The 20,106-nt window shown below is 33.5% G+C and overlaps 1 protein-coding gene across 1 annotated transcript in view; it reads right to left on the bottom strand.

The window, feature by feature from the left end:
• ANKRD13C (ankyrin repeat domain 13C) overlaps positions 1-20,106 on the bottom strand; it is an 81,050-nt gene that overhangs the window by 38,272 nt on the left and 22,672 nt on the right. Inside the window, exons 2-5 of the mRNA XM_069478073.1 lie at positions 17,386-17,427; positions 9,499-9,603; positions 2,330-2,415; positions 889-934 (exon numbers count right to left, since the gene is read on the bottom strand). Of these exons, the coding sequence (XP_069334174.1) occupies positions 889-934; positions 2,330-2,415; positions 9,499-9,603; positions 17,386-17,427 (279 nt within the window). The remainder of the gene's footprint in view (positions 1-888; positions 935-2,329; positions 2,416-9,498; positions 9,604-17,385; positions 17,428-20,106) is intronic.

The following is a 20,106-nucleotide window of genomic DNA, read 5'->3' on the forward strand; positions in this document are numbered from 1 at the left end:
AATAATTGGAACAATGTGCATCTAAACAGTATGTTAAGATAGTGGCTAAAAGTTTGCAAGTGGCCAAATAATTGAAAGATGATGAAATGTACATAATCAAATAATGTTAACTAAATTCTTCATATCTAGACGTTTAATTACTAAAATATAGTTATTATAAACTTCCTTAAATTCAGTAGGCCCATAATCCTATAATTATTTCCTCTTTTCTGAAAATTACTTGCATTTAATTATTATAATTTTTAAGCCTGCTTTTTGTAAAAAAGAAAAAAAAAAAAAAACTTAAAAACTTAAAAAATAGAGTTTCAACCTTAAAAATAAGAATTCTTGGCCGGGCTCGGTGGCTCACGCCTGTAATCCTAGCACTCTGGGAGGCCGAGGTGGGCGGATCGTTTGAGCTCAGGAGTTCGAGACCAGCCTGAGCAAGAGCGAGACCCCATCTCTACTAAAAATAGAAAGAAATTATATGGACAGCTAAAAAATATATAGAGAAAAAATTAGCCGGGCATGGTGATGCATGCCTGTAGTCCCAACTACTCGGGAGGCTGAGACAGGAGGATCCCTTGAGCTCGGGAGTTTGAGGTTGCTGTGAGCTAGGCTGACGCCACGGCACTCACTCTAGCCTGGGCAACAGAGTGAGACTCTGTCTCAAAAAAAAAAAAAAAAAAAAAAAAAAAAAAAAAAAAGAATTCTTAACGTTACTAATGAAGTTGGGATAATTAAGTATTACTACAGGGCCTTATAACCATTACATTCAACATCATGAAAAACATGTTTCTTTAGAGCAAGTATAAAATTTGCTATGCTAACATTTCTATATAATAGTGAGTTTACACTTGCATTTCTGCATGAGTACATATTTCATAGTAAAACATAGCACATTCTTACCCCAGCTTTGAAAATCCCAGTGAAGTTCTAGATAAAAGTCACCTAGCTGAGAAATGAAATATGAATAATTACTAAATGAAGCACAGTTAACAGTTCTTATATCTGCTTAACATATTGCTTTAAAAAAAGTCTATTATCATCAAAGATGTATAGACAGGAATAGGAAATAATAAAAAATTAATTTCAGTATTTGCAGTTTGAGAAAACAAAAAACCAATATACGGTTATTACTTAAAATAAAACATTATAATAGCACATATTACTATACTTAGCAACAAAGGAAAATATGCATCACTGTAGTTTTATAAGAACATTTTAAAAACAATGTTTTAAAAACATTAAAATGATAGGCATTTAAATTTGTATTAATAAATATTCCATTTCTCAGCATAACAAAAATAACAATTATGGGTATTATTTTAAAAATAATTCACCTTATACTTAATAACTTAGTCAGTTATTAAAATGACTACCAAAATGATTACTTGCACAGCCTCATAGTAGTGTAAAAAAAGTGGCCTACTGCAATAAAAACTTTTTTTCTGTAAAGGGATAACAGAAGTTTACTAAATCTGAAATACGTCATCTTATGATAGCTATGGAGAAAATTTTTATTTCACAAATCAGAAGCTAGACACCAAAGTCTATAACTGTTAGGGGAACTATTACAATCAAATATTCTTTTAAAAAATGTATACATTCTGAATAGAAGCAAAGCATTACAAATACAGCAACAAAAACAAGTTAGTCTTTCATATTTCAAACAATGAAAAAAGTGAACATTAACATTAGATACCATTGCAACACAAGTAAAACATTTTTCTGGTTCTTTCTGTATCTCTTCAGATCTCAAAAGAACAACAACAGAATACCACCACCAAGAGAAGACAGGCTATCATCATATCATGATGATAGGTCTACCTTTCTCCCATAGTTCTTTCAGGCATTAGAAATACAGAGAAAGAGGATAACAGTAGAAAACAAACCTCTCTTGCTTTCTATGCCAGTACACCCAACTCTTAGCACTAGGAGGTAGGGCAAATACAAAGAGTTTTTGTTATATAAAGAAAATACAGGCCGCTCCTTCTACCACCAGCAGCTTTAGCTGTTTTAGAGAATATTCTAATCCAAATGATAAAGGAAAATAATTGCCATTAATTATGACTTACTTCCTGTTTTTGTAGAGCTCTTATCTAATTTACTGAAAATAATAAATCTATATCTTCATAGTTCAAAGTAAATGGTGCTTCTAAGATTACATTTATACATTATAATTAAAATCTTTTCTTATTTCAATTACTGCTTAATTCAAGCATGATTTTTATCATTTCTTGACCCTCACTAATCAGTGAGAATTTACACTCTGTTTTTTAAAAAAATGCTTAAAACTACACTTACAATTATTCTTTAGGTGCAAAATCAGCAGAGAAATGTATCTTACCTCTTTCAGGGCTTTTAATAATCGAGGTCGTTTTTCTTCAACACTTTCCCTGGATTGCTGCTTAAGCTTCCTTAAAAGAGCTGTAACTAAAGTTTAAATTAAAAAAATAATTAATTTAATTTTCATCATGCTATAAAAACACCACTGGCTTATTATACATATAGATAGACAATACATGCATATATATAGGTATGTGTGTATATATGTATAGCTATAAGCCCAGTATATTTTAAAAAGCCAAAAATCAAACAGCAATGTTTAAATACTGAAGGTCTCTTGAAATAGAAGAAGCTGAGACACAGAAGTCAGGAAACATAGGACCTAGTTTTAGTTATACCATTAACTAGCTCTGTGACCTAGATCAGTGGTTCCCAAATACTAATCTACATTTCAGTGCCCAATTATTCAAGTCTTCACTGATACATAGCAAAATGAGAAAAACTGGGAACTAGAGTAGGTTTTTCCTTTATAAAATATAAACATTTTTCAATTTAAAGACTGTCTACTATTTTTTATTTCAAATATCTTTTTTTAATGCAATGTTGATCACTGAAAAAGTAGTAATCTTTTTCTTAAGTTCTTATACACTAAAATGAAAAAGTTAGCTTCTCCACATCAATTCTCAAATAAAATTTTTTTCTGGCCTGTGAAATCAAAAAGTCTGAGAACCAACAACCTAGATAATCCTTTAAAGATTCAGATTTGTATGAATCTAGCCTTCATGTTTGTTATAATTTAACTTTAATATGAAAGTTATATTACCCAAACGTAGTATAATTCTTTTTATGCTAATTCTTTTCCACCATAAACTCAAATACCTAATGAATCTTTATTCAATCTACCTTGCCTTCAGATTGAAATGGACCTCTGTCAAATGTAAAGAATGGGAAGAATTCAATTCTTAGGTAGAAAAGGTCTTTCAATAAAAAGCAGAAGCTATATATTTTTCATCAACCTAATATAATTTCATCAGCTAAATATAATTATAACTGAAGGTATTCAATAAATAATGACCAAACATTATTAAAAAGGTAGTGACAAAGACTATATAGAGCATAGTAATATACGCAAGGGGATTCCCTGTTCTGAGACTTCACATTTAAAAATAGCATCAACTCAAACTTCTTATGGAAGCAGAAACATGCAGAAAAATGACACAAAATTACCAGTATGCTTTTTAGGGATCAATATTTGTATTCTCTTATTTTAAGACTCTTACTAACACTGATTGATAATGAAGATAAAATTAGCTGTAGAGGATTTAGGTGCTAATAGATAGAATTCATACAAAGACTCAAATGCAGAATTCCATAAACCACAACTAATTTACCTTTTCTCCCATTCAAGTTTTCAGTCTGTTTGGCCTAAAGCTTTTGGAACTATGCTCTACTGCACCAAATATTACTTAAATTTGTATCTTTTGCCTTCTACTTCCTTCTAAGCTCCAGTCTATTTCCCACTTCCTACTTGGGCAATACTACCTGGATTGATAATTCAAACTCAACAAATCTAACACAAATTAATTAAATCCTGTACTGCTCTCCTTATATTCTGTACATCAATTATTGAGATCACTATCAATCCATCATAGACACCTTGGAGTTATCCTGAATCCTTCTATCACTACCCATATCCGAGAGATAACCACTTCTGTCCTTTCTTTTAATTATTAATACTTTTGAATCTATCCCTTACTTCCCTAAATACACTATCTCTTAAGTCAAGCTTACCTCATTTGCTCCAAAAATATTTTTTTTCTAAAAACTTCTTGCCTCTCTGACTCTACTCAATTAATTAAGTCTTCTTATTTAACAATATCAATCCCGGCTTTGAAGTCTTCTGGGGTTTGCAGACATGGGAGATTGAGATTAAAACCTTGAATATCAAATGAAGCTGATCTGATTGTGGAAGTTTTAAAGAGTTCTAAATAGAAGAGTAATATGACCAGAAAAAGGAACCAAACATTAACAATGGTTATCTCTGGATGAGATTATTTTCTTCTTTTTTCCCTATAATTTCCTAATTTTCTATAATGAATGTCATTACTTTCTTATAGGGGAAAAAAAAAGTTTTGAAAACTCAGGAGAGTTGTGATAAATAAAAGTCCCAATACAATACTTGTAAGAAAAATCTTGATTCTTGATAAGTAGTCTTAAATTTTACTTGCAAGTTTTTATTCATTTCTTCATTAATTCATTGAACAAATATTATACCAGAGATAAAGGGGTGAATAAGACAACATATACATGACGTGAGTTCTAACAAAGTTTATATCATTAAGATACAGAGTAAAAAACAGACACTGAACAATTAATTAGAAGTACGCTAAGTCCTGCAAAGAAAAAGAAAGGGCCACTTTGGGTTGTTGTTGTTTTTTATTTTTTTTAATTATTATGGGTACATAATAGTTGTATATATTTATAGAGTACATGTGATATTTTGATACAGGCATATGATGTGAATTAATCAAATCAGGGTAATTGAGATATCATCACTCAGGCATTTATCATTTCTTTGTGTTAGGGACATTTGATTCCATTCTTTTAGTTATTTTAAAGTATATCCTAACTTATTGTTGCTTATAGTCACTTTGTTGTGCTATCAAATATTGTTCATTCTATCTAACTACCTAACTATATGTTTGTACCCATCAAGTAACCCCCGACTTCATCCTCTACTCCCTTACATTCCCATCAACAGTGTACAAGGGTTCTCCTTTCTACACATCCTTGCCAGCATTTATTATTGCCTGTCATTTTGATAAAAGCCATTTTAGATGGGGTGTGGGGGCTCACACCTGTAATCCTAGCACTCTGGGGAGGCTGAGGTGGGAGGATCCCTTGAGGTCAGGAGTTCAAGACCAGCCTGAACAAGAGCAAAATCCCATCTCTACAAAAAAAAAAATAGAAAAATTAGCCAGGCATGGTGGCACATGCCTATAGTCTTAGCTACTCGGGAGTCTGAGACAGGAGCATCACTTAAGCCCAGGAGTCTGAGATTGTAGTGAGCTCTGATGACACCACTGCACTCTAGCCAGGGCGACAGAGTGAGACTCGGTCCCAAAAAATCAAATTATTTGATTTTCTTCTATGGAATTGTTGGAGTTCCTTATATATTCTAGTTATTAATCCCCTTGTCAGATGGGTAGTTTTCAAGTATTTTCTCCCATTTTCTCCCAAAGTGTCTCACTACTTTGTTGATTGTTTCCTTTGTTATGCAGAAACTTTTTAGCTTGATGTGATCCCATTTGTCCAATTTTGCTTTGGTTACCTGTGCTTTGGGGGTATTACTCAAGAAATCATTGCCCAGACCAATGTCCTGAAGCATTTCCCCAATGTTTTCTTTTAGGAGTTTCATAGTTTCAGGTCTTAGATTTAAGTCTTTAATCCATTTTGATTTGATTTTTGTATATGGCTAGAGATAAGGGTCTAGTTTCATTCTTCTGAATACGGATATCCAGTTTTCCCAGCATCATTTACTGAAGAGACTATCCTTTCCCCATGGTATGTTCTTGGCAACTTTGTAGAAGGTAAGTTCACTATGGATGTGTGGATTTTTTTTTTTCTGGGTTCTCTATACTGTTCTATTGGTCTATGTTATCTGTTTTTAGGCCAGTACCATGTTGTTTTGGTTACCACAGCTCTGTAGTATAATTTGAAGTTAGGTAATGTGATTGTTCCAGTTTTGTTCTTTTTGCTCAGGATGGCTTTGGCTATTCTGGGTCTTTCATGGCTCCAAATAGATTTCAGGATTATCTGTTCTATTTCTGTGAAGAATGTCATTGGTATTTTGATGGGGATTGCACTGAATCTGTAGATTGCTTTGGGTAGTATGGACATTTTAACAATATTGATTCTTCCAATCTCGTCCTCTTCAATTTCTTTCGTCAGTGTTTTATCGTCTTCATTATAGAGATCTTTCACTTCTTTGGTTAAGTTTATTCCTAGGTATCTTATCTTATTTGCAGCCATTACAAATGGGATTACTTTATTGGTTTCTTTTTCAGATTGTTTATGTTGTCATTTAGAAATGCTGATTTTTTATGTTGATTTTGTATTCTGCAACTTTACTGAATTTGTCTATCAGTTCTAATAGGTTTTTTTGTGGAGCCTTTAGGGTTCTCTAGATATAATATCGGTCTGCAAACAAGGATAATTTGACTTCTTCCTTGTCAATTTGGATGCCTTTTATTTCTTTCTCTTGCCTGATTACTGTAGCTAGAACTTTCAGTACTATGTTAAAGAACAGTGGTGAAAGTGGACATCCTTGTCTTGTTCCAAATCTTAAAGGAAAGGCTTTTAGTTTTTCCCATTAAGTATGATATTAGCTGTGGGTCTGTCATATACGGCTTTTATCGTGCTGAGGTAAATTCCTTGACTACTTTGAAAATATATTTCAAGAAGAACTTAACCTACTACAGGAGTTGAGGAAAGGCTTCTCTCAAACAGAAATATAAAGTTGAAACCTAAATGAAAAAGACTGCCAGTTCAAGATAAGATCACAAACCAACATGGACTGCTGTCTCTTTCCCTCCATACTAACGTGTGATCTGCCACAAAAATAAGACAAAGGCTGACAGAGTTCCCAAAACTGCCATGAGTATACCATAACATAAATCTGTACAAACTGTGAGCAACTCCTGGAGAGACAAGGGACAACTAGATCCTAGTGCGCATAAGAAACCAGAACTGTCTAAATCAGAGGAAAGCTAGGGAACATGGATAAGGGATAAATAAGGGGAAAAATGACTTTTAAGTTGTATCTATATCATTCCCTGATACTGGCCTATGTTGATGACTGCTCATCAGGTAACCAATGTAAGACAAAAAAGCAATATAATCTTCAAATTTTATTAATTTTAAAGTGAAATGATTCTAAATAGTCTCTGACAAGTAATTTAGCACTGTTCTGTAGCATAAGAACACTGGCAAAATTATCAGAAATCAGAAAAAAAGAAATAGGTCACAAAATTTTTGCTAACAATTAATATTAGATTATCTCTGGTTTTTAAAAAATATAATTTTCTATGCCCAGAATATTTTAATGGAACACAAGCTAAACAATAAAAAAACTTACATCAAAGCCCTTAAAATAATTTCAAGGTACAGACATATGCTTTAACACCATCATAAATACATTTACATTAATATTTCTAAATTTTATTTTATTTTATCTTTTTTCTTACTGTATGGTCAATATGTGAAGATCTAAATATGTACCATAAGAGTTATTCAATTAATTATCCTTTAAGTTAGTAGTTAAATATTTGCTTCATGTGATGAGAAGCAATGAAAATATATGCACTGAGTAAGTAGGGATATACAATTATATAATGATGACAATGGGATACTATTTAGAAAGGTTATCTAAGATACCACTCTGTATAAGAAAATCACTTTACAAACAGATCTCAACTATATGGGCCTCAATCTTTTACCTTAAAATTTATTGGCAAATATTTTTTTTTTTTTTTGAAACAGAATCTCACTCTGTTGCCTGGGCTACAGTGCCGTGGCATCATCCTAGCTCATAGCAACCTCAAACTCCTGGGCTCAAGCAATCCTACTGCCTCAGCCTCCCAAGTAGCTGGGACTATAGGCATGTGCCACCATGCCTGGCTAATTTTTTCTATATATTTTTAGTTGTCCAGATAATTTCTTTCTATTCTTTTAGTAGAGACGGGGTCTCGCTCTTGCTCAGGCTGGTCTCAAACTCCCGAGCTCAAACGATCTACCCGCCTCGGCCTCCCAGAGTGCTAGGATTACAGGCGTGACCCACTGCACCCAGCCTATTGCCAAATATCTTATACCTAATTTTTCATGAAAATTTTGTTTGCTGTCCTTCCCAATAGATTATGAATTCTTACACAGTAGAGACCACGTCTTTATTCTCCACATTTTGGTAGACATACATGCTTTATAGTAAGGATTCAACAGATATTCATTGAATCTGAATAAAAGAATCCTTGAAAGGCACAAAAGTCTCACTGTGAGTCAGAAACCCAAAAGCCCATTTAGTTTCCTCTCTATTCTGCTAAGTGGTTAGAAATATCAAAGAAAGTTTCTTCGGATCTGTTGTGTAATTTTTAATTCATTCTCAGTCTATTTAGGATTTTTACATTTTTATTTCCTAAATAATTCTGGGATTAGGATTGTTTCTTCCTCTCATAAGGGTCTCCTGATGTCTGCCCATAAGGGACAAGTGTCAATGTATAACAAAAAATATATATGCTCATTTAGTTGTTATAATATCACAATTTTATCTCATATTAAATCTTAGGCCCAAATATAACTTCACCATTATTGTTCAAGACGTTCAGGAAGTCCACGAAAGTGTAACAGGTGGAGTACATATAAATCTAAACCATAAGAAAGTACCTAGAAGAGCCCAAAACTCAGCATCAAAATAAAACTGAATCTATCTAACATCGTATGAGTGTTCAACGTTATGCATTTCTTTAGTAAAACTGCCAACACTTTTTACTTCCTTCTATAAAGCTAGATTTAATTGATCTTTTTCAGCCTCAAATTGTTAATATTAAAGATAGTATTTCCATTCATTCAGATTTAAGTTTTGTAAAATTTTCAACTATTGAGATGTACTTGATAAAAATAAGACCTTTATGTGAAGTTAAAAAAAAAATTATGGGTAGGAGAAGGGAGAGCGGAGTAACTGAAAACTCTGTATGTTATAAAAAAGTATGTGACATGTTTTGGAAATACTGTTTTAAAAACTTAAACAAAATAGAAAGTTTTGCTCCTCTCTTCCAGCAAAGCCTATACTCGGCAAGTAAAGCAGGTAACTGTTGTGATACCGTGATTATTTTTAGTTCCAAGTAACAGTCCAAATAATTAAGCAGTTGCCAAAAAGCATAGACAGGTCGTAACTTTAAAAAAAGTTCTTTATTTGGATGAATAAAAAAATGGAAGAACATCAGTAAGGTAGAATGCTGCAAAAGGATAACAAATAATAAACAATATACTTTAAACATGATTCCTCAATTCTTTCTGTGTACTACTCAATGTTTAAGTTCCTAAGCATGAATAATTCATATATATAAACTGCAAAAGTTCATTACATGGAAAGTTAACACTAAATGAAAAATATTTCAAATGCATCACTTTATATTTTTAGAACATATATCAACAACAGTAATTCATATTGCTTACTCATCTGTCTATCTCCATAGCTGATGGCTTCCGCCAAAGGGCTCCATCCCTGAGCATTTTTCACCTTTACTGGAGCATTGTGAGCCAAAAGTAAATGGGCACATTCTGCAATATAAAGTGGTAATAATATCAAACATCTTGCAATTTTTTTGATCTCTAAATATAAATAACATATAAAAGTTTAATATACCAAATTAATATAAATAAATCTATGAAATACATAATGTGCTATGTAGAATTAAGTAATTTAAAAATTCTTATGTATCTAAAAACCAGGTTATTTCAGATCCCTGGATTCAAGAAGTATCCATTCTACTACCTAAAAAAAATTGGAACTCTCTGCACAGAAAAGCATATGTTTCCTAATAATTGTTCCCAAGAATATTTTGAAGATGTTTCTATACTCTAAAAGACAACCCAAGAACCTCAAGAGTAATTTACAACCAAATACCCAATTAAGACCCAAAAGAGGATTTGTGTGTCTATAATGTCAAAGAGAAAGCTCATTCTTTATTTCAGAAAAAAAAAAACAAAACCCAAAAACGTATTTTTAAAAAGGATCAGTAATGTTTCCACAAACTCTTATTTTTCAAATTTTAAAATTCTTTTGGTTGGGGAAAAAAAAGGCAAAATCCCACTTATGACTATAAGGATCAGTCAGTTTTTCACATAATCAAAATAAGTATGAGGTACATTTTCTACAGGTTGAGAAAACTTTTTAAAAAATTAAAAATAAAAAGTATGTTAATAGGAAAAAAAATTAAAACTGAAGCTCATGGGAAATTAGGTATGCTCACCATCCATTCATTCAATCATTCTGCAAATATTTATCAAATGCCTATTATATGCCATTCCTAAACACCTGGTACTGTTTATAAGCACTGAAGAAAAAAGATAAGGTCTTCTTGTGAGAGAGCTTATATTCTATGTTGGAAAACAATAAGTAAATTAATATGTAAAAAAGAAAAATAACATAAGATAATGATAAGTGCTATGAAGGAACTAAGGGTGTTATGACAGTGTAATGTGGGTGGGCTAAGGTAGAAGAAGAATGGCACTACTTTAGCACTATACCTATTGACAGAAGAAATATCTATACTAGCAGGGAACTTTATTAGAATAAAGTAAAGTAAATATAGAAATTTCACAGAGGTGTTTAAGTCTGTTAATAGTATAAATGAATATATATACAAGAATGTTTTATTTTAGTGTTATTTGTAGTAGCAATTATACTGGAAACAAAGTGAATGCCCATGATGGGGTAATAATAGGCATAAGTTACATCTACATTACTGGAGTAACATACAGCCATTTTTAAAGAATAGAGTCATATCAAAAGGACAGAGGAGTCAACTTGAGTGGTCAGCCACTGGCCAAATTTGGAAAATTTAGCATCAAAAAGAATGGACTAAATAGTGATAACACGTTGAAAAATAATAATTAATAAGCCCATAACATCAAAAAACAAAAGGGAGGGCAGTAAGTTCTTCTTTATAGAAAAATAATGTAATGACAGCTAAAAAATGACTAAGAAATCATAAATTAAGAAAATTATCATATTACAACACCCCATATAATCACTGATTTAGTCAAAAGGCTTTAATGAATGCTAGAACCACTAGGTAAGAGGCTATGTGCTGGGAAATAGGACATTCACATAGTACCAAAGTATTACCCCAAGACTACTTATTAATCCTAAACAGAAAAATGTCCTTCACACTGGATATATCTGAAGATCATCACTTTAAGGAAGAAATCAAACTTAGCACAAAACAAGGATTACAATAAAGATACATAACAATCAAATGCAATGAATGAAGCTCAATTGGGTCTTGTTTCAATATAAAATACCTATAAAAAACATTTTTAGACCAATTGGAAAAATTTGAATATGCACTGACTATGAGATAACAATATTATTAATTTTCTTCCATGTGATAATGTGATTATGAAAGAAAATGTCTCTATGTCTCTATTTTTGGGGGTACATGAAGTATCTGGGGGTAAAATGTCATGATATTTATGTTAGTTTTCAAATGGTATAGCAAAAATAATATATATAATACACAGAAAGATAACAAATGATACAATGTTAATTATTAAACCTACGTGGAAAGTATTTGAATGTTCATTGTGATAATCTGTCAATTGTTTTCTCTATATGTAAAACTTTTCATAGTAAGATGTTGAAAGAGAAAAAGCAATGAGGCCACATGTGGTGGCTCACGCCTGTAATCGCAATACTAAAGAAGAGAAGCTAAGGCAGGAGGATTGCTTAAGGTCAGACATTTCTGTATCAGCCTGGGTAACATAGCGAGACCCTGTCTCTGCAAAAATTTAAAAATTAGCTGGGTGTAGTGGTGCATGCCAGTAGTCCCAGCTACTCAAGAGGCTGAGGTGGGAGGATCACTTGAGCCCAGGAGTTTGAGGTTACAGTGAACTATGATCATGCCACTGCATTCCAGCCTGGGCAATAGAGCTAGACCTTGTCCCTAAAAAAAGAATGCAGAAGAAAAGAGGAGAGGAGAGGGAAGGGGAGAGGAAGGGAGTGGAGGGGAGGGGAGGGGAGGGGAGAGGAGAGGAGGAAAGAAGAGAGAGGAGAAAGAAGGGAAGAGAAGAGAAGGGGAAGGGAGGGGAGGGGATAATTATATAAAAAAATTCTATAAAAAATTATAGACATGAGAGTGTGTTTTCAGACACATATACACATATTTGTATATAATAATAAGCATGGGGAAAAGGATGGAAGAATATCCAGCTGGTTTTAACATGCGTTACCATGTTTATTAGGAGAAGGAGGTTAATAAGAAGAGGGATGATGGACAGCCAAGCTAAAAAGAATTTTAAAAATATAAAGGAGGCCGGGCGCAGTGGCTCACGCCTGTAATCCTAGCACTCTGGGAGGCCGAGGCGGGTGGATCGCTCAAGGTCAGGAGTTCAAGACCAGCCTGAGCAAGAGCGAGACCCCGTCTCTACTAAAAATAGAAAGAAATTATATGGACAACTAAAAATATACATATAGAAAAATTAGCCAGGCATAGTGGCGCATGCCTGTAGTCCCAGGTACTTGGGAGGCTGAGGCAGGAGGATCTCTTGAGCCCAGGAGTTTGAGGTTGCTGTGAGCTAGGCTGACACCACGGCACTCACTCTAGCCTGGGCAACAGAGTGAGACTCTGTCTCAAAAAAAAAAAAAAAATTAAAAAAAAATATATATATATATCTAAAGGAAAAAAATAATGGACCCTCCCCCCCCAAAAACCTACCATTGGATTTGTGTAAATATGTTTGTATGTGTACATATATAAGTAAGTTAGGGGAACATAAATATGGAAGATATCTATAGACTTCTAGGGCTATTTCATGATAGACTTTTGAATGAAAAGAAAAATATGGCAAAGTACTTCATAGTGATCCTACTTCAGTAAAAAACAAACCCCTGTGTTGCTGTAAGTAAAGGGTAAGGTATGAAAGGATACACACGAGGCTATAAATGTTAATTATATCAGAAAAAGAAGTGGAACGATAATACATTTATACATCTTTGTACTGCATTATTTTATTTATTTCAACATCCACATATTAATAACCAAAAAAATCAAAGAAAAAAAATTTTAATTTAAAATTATTAAAAAGTAGGATGCACAATATCTAAAGCAATATCCCACTTATATAAACTAAGATATCGGATTAGTTTAAGATTTATATATTATGCTAGACATGTCAACAATGTTTTCTGATATTCCACAGACCCTGAAGGATGGGCACCCTTCTCACTAGTCACTGCCAACTGAAGTAGAGATTAGCCACTAACAAAAAATCAGATAATCACATATGCGAATGACCTATATTTTTACATTAAAAAAAAAGAACTAGATCAATCATTTTCTCTCAGTAATTAACTAACAAGGAATAATAAGAAAACAAGGTAGTTAACAACTGGGCACTAACTCTTAAATGTGCCAGGAAGAAGGTGGGACTTGAGGAGTATGGACACACTCAAATTATGAGGAAAGAAATCACACATAAATAAGCAAGAACTATAATGGTGATAAAACATATAGAGAGAGGATAGGATAAATAGGACAGTTGGGAACATAATAGAACATCAATAGTGATCCTAATGACAGTGAGAAACCATATTAATTCTAGAGTTATTTCAGGGAACATACAAAAAAAATAAAAAACTTCACAGGCCATATGGCCAACTTTAGTCAATAGACCCAGAAATTCAGAAAAAAAAAAAAAAAATCAGACTTCTGTGGTGAAAAAACAAGGCTATTCAAGTAGGTTAAGATGAGTGAGAGAAGAGAAGCAAATCAAAGTGTCAAAGCCCTTTAAGGTATCTCTCTTTTCCTCAATCAACAAATACTATTTGAATATCCCGGAAATGTTATGTAAATACATAAAATACATTATGTATTAATACAAACAAGTATAAAAACAGGAAGTACCCCTCAACAATGAAATCACTAAAGGTGCAGTATATCTCAAAAGGAGAAGATGAAAAAATGGACTGGCTAGACTGAACCATGGTATAATGTAAAAACAAGTTATAGAACACTAAGTATAATAAGGTATTATAGATGTTTTATCTTCCACCACACACTCCAATCTCACTCTTGTGAAAACAAATATAAAGAATATAAAAGGACTTTAAGGAAATAAAGCAAACAGAAGTATACCACTGGAAAATGTAAATGGATCAGTATGTTACTGGTGGTACCTACTCTATACGAAAAAGACACAGAACAAATACTGACATTATTTGCAGATTCTGAATCATCTAACCAAGTGTTTCCCAAAATACATACCACAGAACTCTAGTCTTTCAACATACTTGTGAAAAAGAGCAAACATCAAATAACCGTGGGGAACACTAACCATTATGTCCAACACATGCCCCAAATTGGAACTTCACAATGCATATTAACATATCAAAGTTCTAACAAGTTCCACAATAAAGAAAACTGCTTGACTTTTATTAACCCATTATTTTTCACATCAATTTGACCTGGAAACTCTATTTTCTTCTAAATACCTATCAATATCCCATAAAACTAATGTTCTATGAAGCACATTTTCAAAAAGGCTGATAGAAACCTATGATAAGCATGATAGTACATTCACCTAAGATTATTAATAGAATGCCTAGACCAGGGATGGTAGATAGGTTTCAATTCACATTCAAATCTTGGTAAATCCATATTGAGTACAGTGCTAACTTAGGAAGGATTCTAGAATATAGCAATCAGACTCGGCAAGCTGTGTGTTGGCCAACTTTGACGTAGACTATATCCTTTTTGAATGGTTCTCAGTGAAAGGAGGGCAAGGCAATATACCATAAATCCAGGTTCTGGAGCCAGACCTCCAAGTTGAAGTTGAAATTCTGCTATAATATTTTTACTCTGGGTAAGTTGCTTAACTTCGTAGAGCTAATGTTTTTCATCTGTAAAATGGGGATAAAAATAGTACTTTGCTCACATGGTTGTTTTAAGGGTTAAATGGGTAAATATGTATAAAGTACTAGGAAAAGCATTTGGCATATTGTAAAATAATCAATATATTTTAATTACTTTTTAAAGTTCTAATCCAATGTTCTTTGAAAAAAACCTTTAAGTTTTTATTGATCAAATTTAGCCACTATATCTATTTTCACCAAGGTAGCTATATTGGAGATGTCCATCCTGCCCTGTTCATATTCATGCTACTTCTTCTATATTCCTGATTCCCTCTCCTACCCCTGAATCTCACCCAGATCATCTTAGCCAAAGCTAATTTCACAGATGCAAACACCTATCCTAAAGTCATATTAATAATTCATGAGCTTGCCATCACCCATCACTTGTGGCTTGGCTTGAGATGAACCAGACCTATCAGACTTTTAGCTCAGAAATCTGGGAACCTAAGAAACCAGACCAGTTGTTGGTGAACACTGAAATCAGAAAGTCATTAAAAGGATTCTAGAACAGTTATTTTACATCATGTTAAATTTCAGTAAGTAGAGAAAGTCAATCAGGAAAAGGGAAAATATTGCTGATATGTAAAAAAAAAAAAAAAGCAGACATACCATAAGAGATAGTCAGATGATAGATATGAAAATAGGAGAATGGCTGATCTCCCAAAATGTCTTGATTCCTATTCTTCCTAAGACCTGGCCAGTCCCCATTTCTTGAGTTCCTATAATATGTAGCCTTTTAATAAATCTCTTCTTACTTAGAAGTGAGTCTATTTTTTGTAAGAAAAAAAGTAAACAACATAACTATAACTTTGAAGATAAATAGACATTTGAGTCACCAATTATACAGAATTAAAATCAAAATTAAATTATCCTACAGATCATATGCTTCATTTAAGCATGTAAACTTAAAAACCAAACTAGCAAAAGAATTTTGTTTTTCAACAAAACAAGTTATAGTAACATCCCTGGGGTCAGTATACATTCAGATCAAATGTTTATACTGACAGCTACATTATACAATATAACAATAAGAGATATTCATAATGATACTTCTAGATCATTGGAAAGAAAAATGTTAACAGAAACTCATTAGCCTATTTAAAAATACAGGAATTGGCTGCGCACAGTAGCTCAGGTCTGTAATCCTAGCACTTTGGGAAGCCAAGGTAGGAGGATGGTTTGACATCAGGAGTTCAAGACCAGCCTGAGCAATATAGTGAGACCTTGTCTCTACAAAAAATAGAAAAATGAATCAGGGGTGGTGGTGCACACCTGTAGTCCCAGCTACTCGGGAGGTTGAGGCAGGAAGATTGCTTGGGCCTAGGAGTTTGAGGTTGCAGTGAGCTATGATGCCACTGTACTCTAGCCCAGCCAACAGAGTGAGATCCTGTCTCAAAAATATTAAATAAACAAATAATAAAAATACAGGAGTATATGTTTGTTTTTTTTTTTTTTTTGTTGAGACAGAGTCTCACTTTGTTGCCCAGGCTAGAGTGAGTGCCGTGGCGTCAGCTTAGCTCACAGCAACCTCAGACTCCTCGGCTTAAGCGATCCTACTGCCTCAGCCTCCCAAGTAGCTGGGACTACAGGCATGCGCCACTATGCCCGGCTAATTTTTTCTATATAGATTTTTAGTTGTCCATATAATGTCTTTCTATTTTTAGTAGAGACGGGGTCTCGCTCTTGCTCAGGCTGTTCTCGAACTCCTGACCTCGAGTGATCCACCCACCTCGGCCTCCCAGAGTGCTAGGATTACAGGCGTGAGCCACCGCGCCCGGCCTAGGAGTATATGTTTTTAAAAATTTTTTATCAAACACATTTAAATTTAAAAATCTAACACTCAAAGAATTGCCAATCAGCTATCTGGAATCCTTACTTTCTGGAATAACTGGGAATCCAGATAATTAAAATTCTATTACATCTAAAATAACCTATAAAAGTAGATCTTTTAAATCACCTGCCTATGAGTTGTTTTTTTAAATTAAAGAATAAACAAGTATAAAGTTTTTTAATTACCTACCACATAGAAGGCTCAACTTTTGAGTTTAGATACATAAAATATGCTATATTAAAAATCTAATAAAACTCTTCTAATATTAAAAGTATTAAAACAATTAATAAACATTACTATTTAGAAATAAGTATCTTGAAATTATAAATTTCTGCTTGATAAAATAACCAAGTATGGAAAAAAAACACAGTTTCAAAAGATATGAAGGTTAGGCAGGATATCCTCTAATGCTTTTTAAAAAAGGTTATGGAAAATGAGAAAATACCTATTAATTTTAAAATACTGAATTCTAAGCTCAATTAGCAAATAAAATAACCAAGTTAATTTTTAAAAACTCAAAAGACAAAATAGATCCTAAAATTTTTAAACTGACTATACATGAGTGAAGTTAAACATAAAAAAGAAAGTATTTACTAACCTTTATTTCCTAACATCACAGCAAGATGTAAAGGAGTGTTTCCTAAAATAAAAAAAAATTAAATTAGATGGTGTAAGAACATAAGAAAAGTGGTTTTAGCTCCTTCAGAAATCTCACTGACAGACTTCAAGCAAAAATAATGTGACTGCAAAATAATACTGATTATATGGCAAATTCAAAGTCAGAGGATGCCATGGTTTCTAAATAGACTGTACTTCTCCCCCACACTCCCCCCAAAAAAGGATAACCATTTTCCTTTTGAGATTTCTTTTCTAAACAGATTTCACAGATTCCCTTTCTTGTTTATGTCTCTATCACATCATTCTTTGCTCATTTAGCAAACAATTTAGATACTTACTCACCATTAGAGACAAAAATCAATTAAGACCCAATCCCAGTCCTTAAGTTGTTCAGAAATCTTCTGATACTGACATAAAAATAAATGATTGTTATTATTACTTATTAGAATAGAATGAGGTATAGCAGCATGACAGTGGGACAGAGAGCAGAGCTCCTGACTTTGCTCTCACAGAGAGTTAAATATTAAAGGATGGATCACACTGAAATAAGTCTTAAAGAATGAGTGAGAAATTTGTAGGTGAATAAAAGCAACATTGAGTAGCACTTCAGATTTAAAAAAAAAAAAAAATCCCCAAATTACATTCAAATGCAAGAATAGTTCATATTTGGGGAGGAAACAAAGTTATGATTAGTGAGAGTAAAGAGCTTGAAGAACAGTAAACTGAACAGAATAAAACTGGAAAGATAAGCAAAAGACAAAAGACATGAAAGCTATGCTGTGGTATATCCTGCACTTGATGTCACAGAACGACTACTTTAATCTCTAAATGATACCGTAAGACACATTTGTAGCCTAAAAAGATCCTGTTTATAAAAGAAAGCAAATCAATAGTAATATCTGAACATAAAAAGTTAGTAAATAAAATTTATAGATACTAATTTTCAGATATCAGCAATTTCACAAAAGTCAACAATTCTGGCCAATGAAATAAGCTAAACATTATCAAGGGATAATATGCATGATGAAATAAACTTCAGTACTTTTTCCAAAGTACTGATCTACCCCAGTCTCTTATCTTGACAAAACCTGCTAAGATGATTAAATCACACATATACACACACACTCACACACCCACCCACACATACACACAGTTTTGCTCAATAAAGGTAGAATAGAATGAGAATTATTGGCAAAGTCAGCAAGATACTATTTTGAGAAAAATTTAGAAAACACCACAAATAAATTCATTAAATTAAAATTATCTCTGCAAGTAATTTTACAAAAAAAAAAAAAACCCACTGGATTACAGTACATCTCTCTCTCTCTCTTTTTTTAATTTGAAGGGGTGAGGGGCTGTCAGTTTCCTTATTTTTGTTGAGACAGTGTCACTCTGCTGCCCTAGATAGAGTGCAGTAGCATCACTGTAGCTCACTGCAACCTCCAATTCCTGGGCTCTAGGCAATCCTTCTGCCTCAGTATTCCTACTGCCTAAGCCTCCCAGCTGGGTTTTTTTTTTTTCCTTTCTTTTTTGGTAGAGACAAGGTCTCACTCTTGCTCAGGCTGGTCTCGAACTCCTGAGCTCAAGCAATCCTCCCGCCTCCACCTCTCAGAGCTAGGATTACAGGCGTGACCCACCGCACCTGGCCTACAGTAAATCTCTTGACCTTAACAATTAGGGACCAAAAACACAAGATAGATTTGGGGATATAATTTACATTATGTTTGTCAGAGATAAGAATTGAAAGTACACATTTCTATTAGTAACTAGATAAATAAATCTCTTGCTTATGTGGGACTTATAGTCCAAGTTTTTGCCCTTCAGAATTCTTCCTAGTTGAGTTATGGCAACCACTGTAATACGCATTGTTAAAAATTATACACTGAAAAACATCTCCAAAAAAGAAGTTTTGCTCACAATATTATTTAAGAAGTGAGTCTCAATAGTTACCTTTCTCATAAAGACACTAAAGAAACACTCAGCTCCCAAAAAAGCTCTCTGTCTGTAATTTTTCTTTTCTCCCAAAAGACCTATAAGGTTAGGGGCTCTCAGTTAAGTTTTCTGCATTAGAAACTTTTAGTAAAGGACAATTTTTCTACTACTAACATTATGCTCAGTTTAAACACTAAATGAAAAGGCTTAAGAAAATTTTAAACAGTCATCCCAATAAATTAGGAACCATCTATGGGTCACCTTTAATAAACTATTCAGTGTTTTCAAAGCCTTCAGCATAATACAAGATTTAAAAAAAACATGAATAAGTATCAATTTCCAATTTGACTGGTCTAGAATAAGTTTCTCTTCTTTCTTTGCAAATACTGAACTAAACTTCCTAAGTTTGCACTCACGTTCTATGACAATTTACCAAGACCAAAAAAAGTAAATAAACGTGTTGACAAATTAGTGCCAGAAACAAAAGCTCAACGCCAATAACTATGCTAAAATCAAAGCCTTTACTTTGGACTACCATTCTCCTCCTCCCCCCTCCCCCTCCCCTTCCCCCTCCCCCTCCCCTTCCCCCTCCGTCTTCGTCTTTGTTTTTTAAAGAGACAGGGTCTGGCTCTGTCACCCAGCTCAGGCTGAGTAATGGCATGACCATAGCTCACTGCAACCTCCAGTTCCTCTACTCAATCGATCTGCCTGCCTCAGCCTCCCAGTAGCTATGACTATAGGCACACACCACCATGCTCGGCCAGTTTTT

This window comes from Eulemur rufifrons, chromosome 8, assembly GCF_041146395.1.
Source record: "Eulemur rufifrons isolate Redbay chromosome 8, OSU_ERuf_1, whole genome shotgun sequence".
Lineage (NCBI taxonomy): Eukaryota > Metazoa > Chordata > Mammalia > Primates > Lemuridae > Eulemur > Eulemur rufifrons.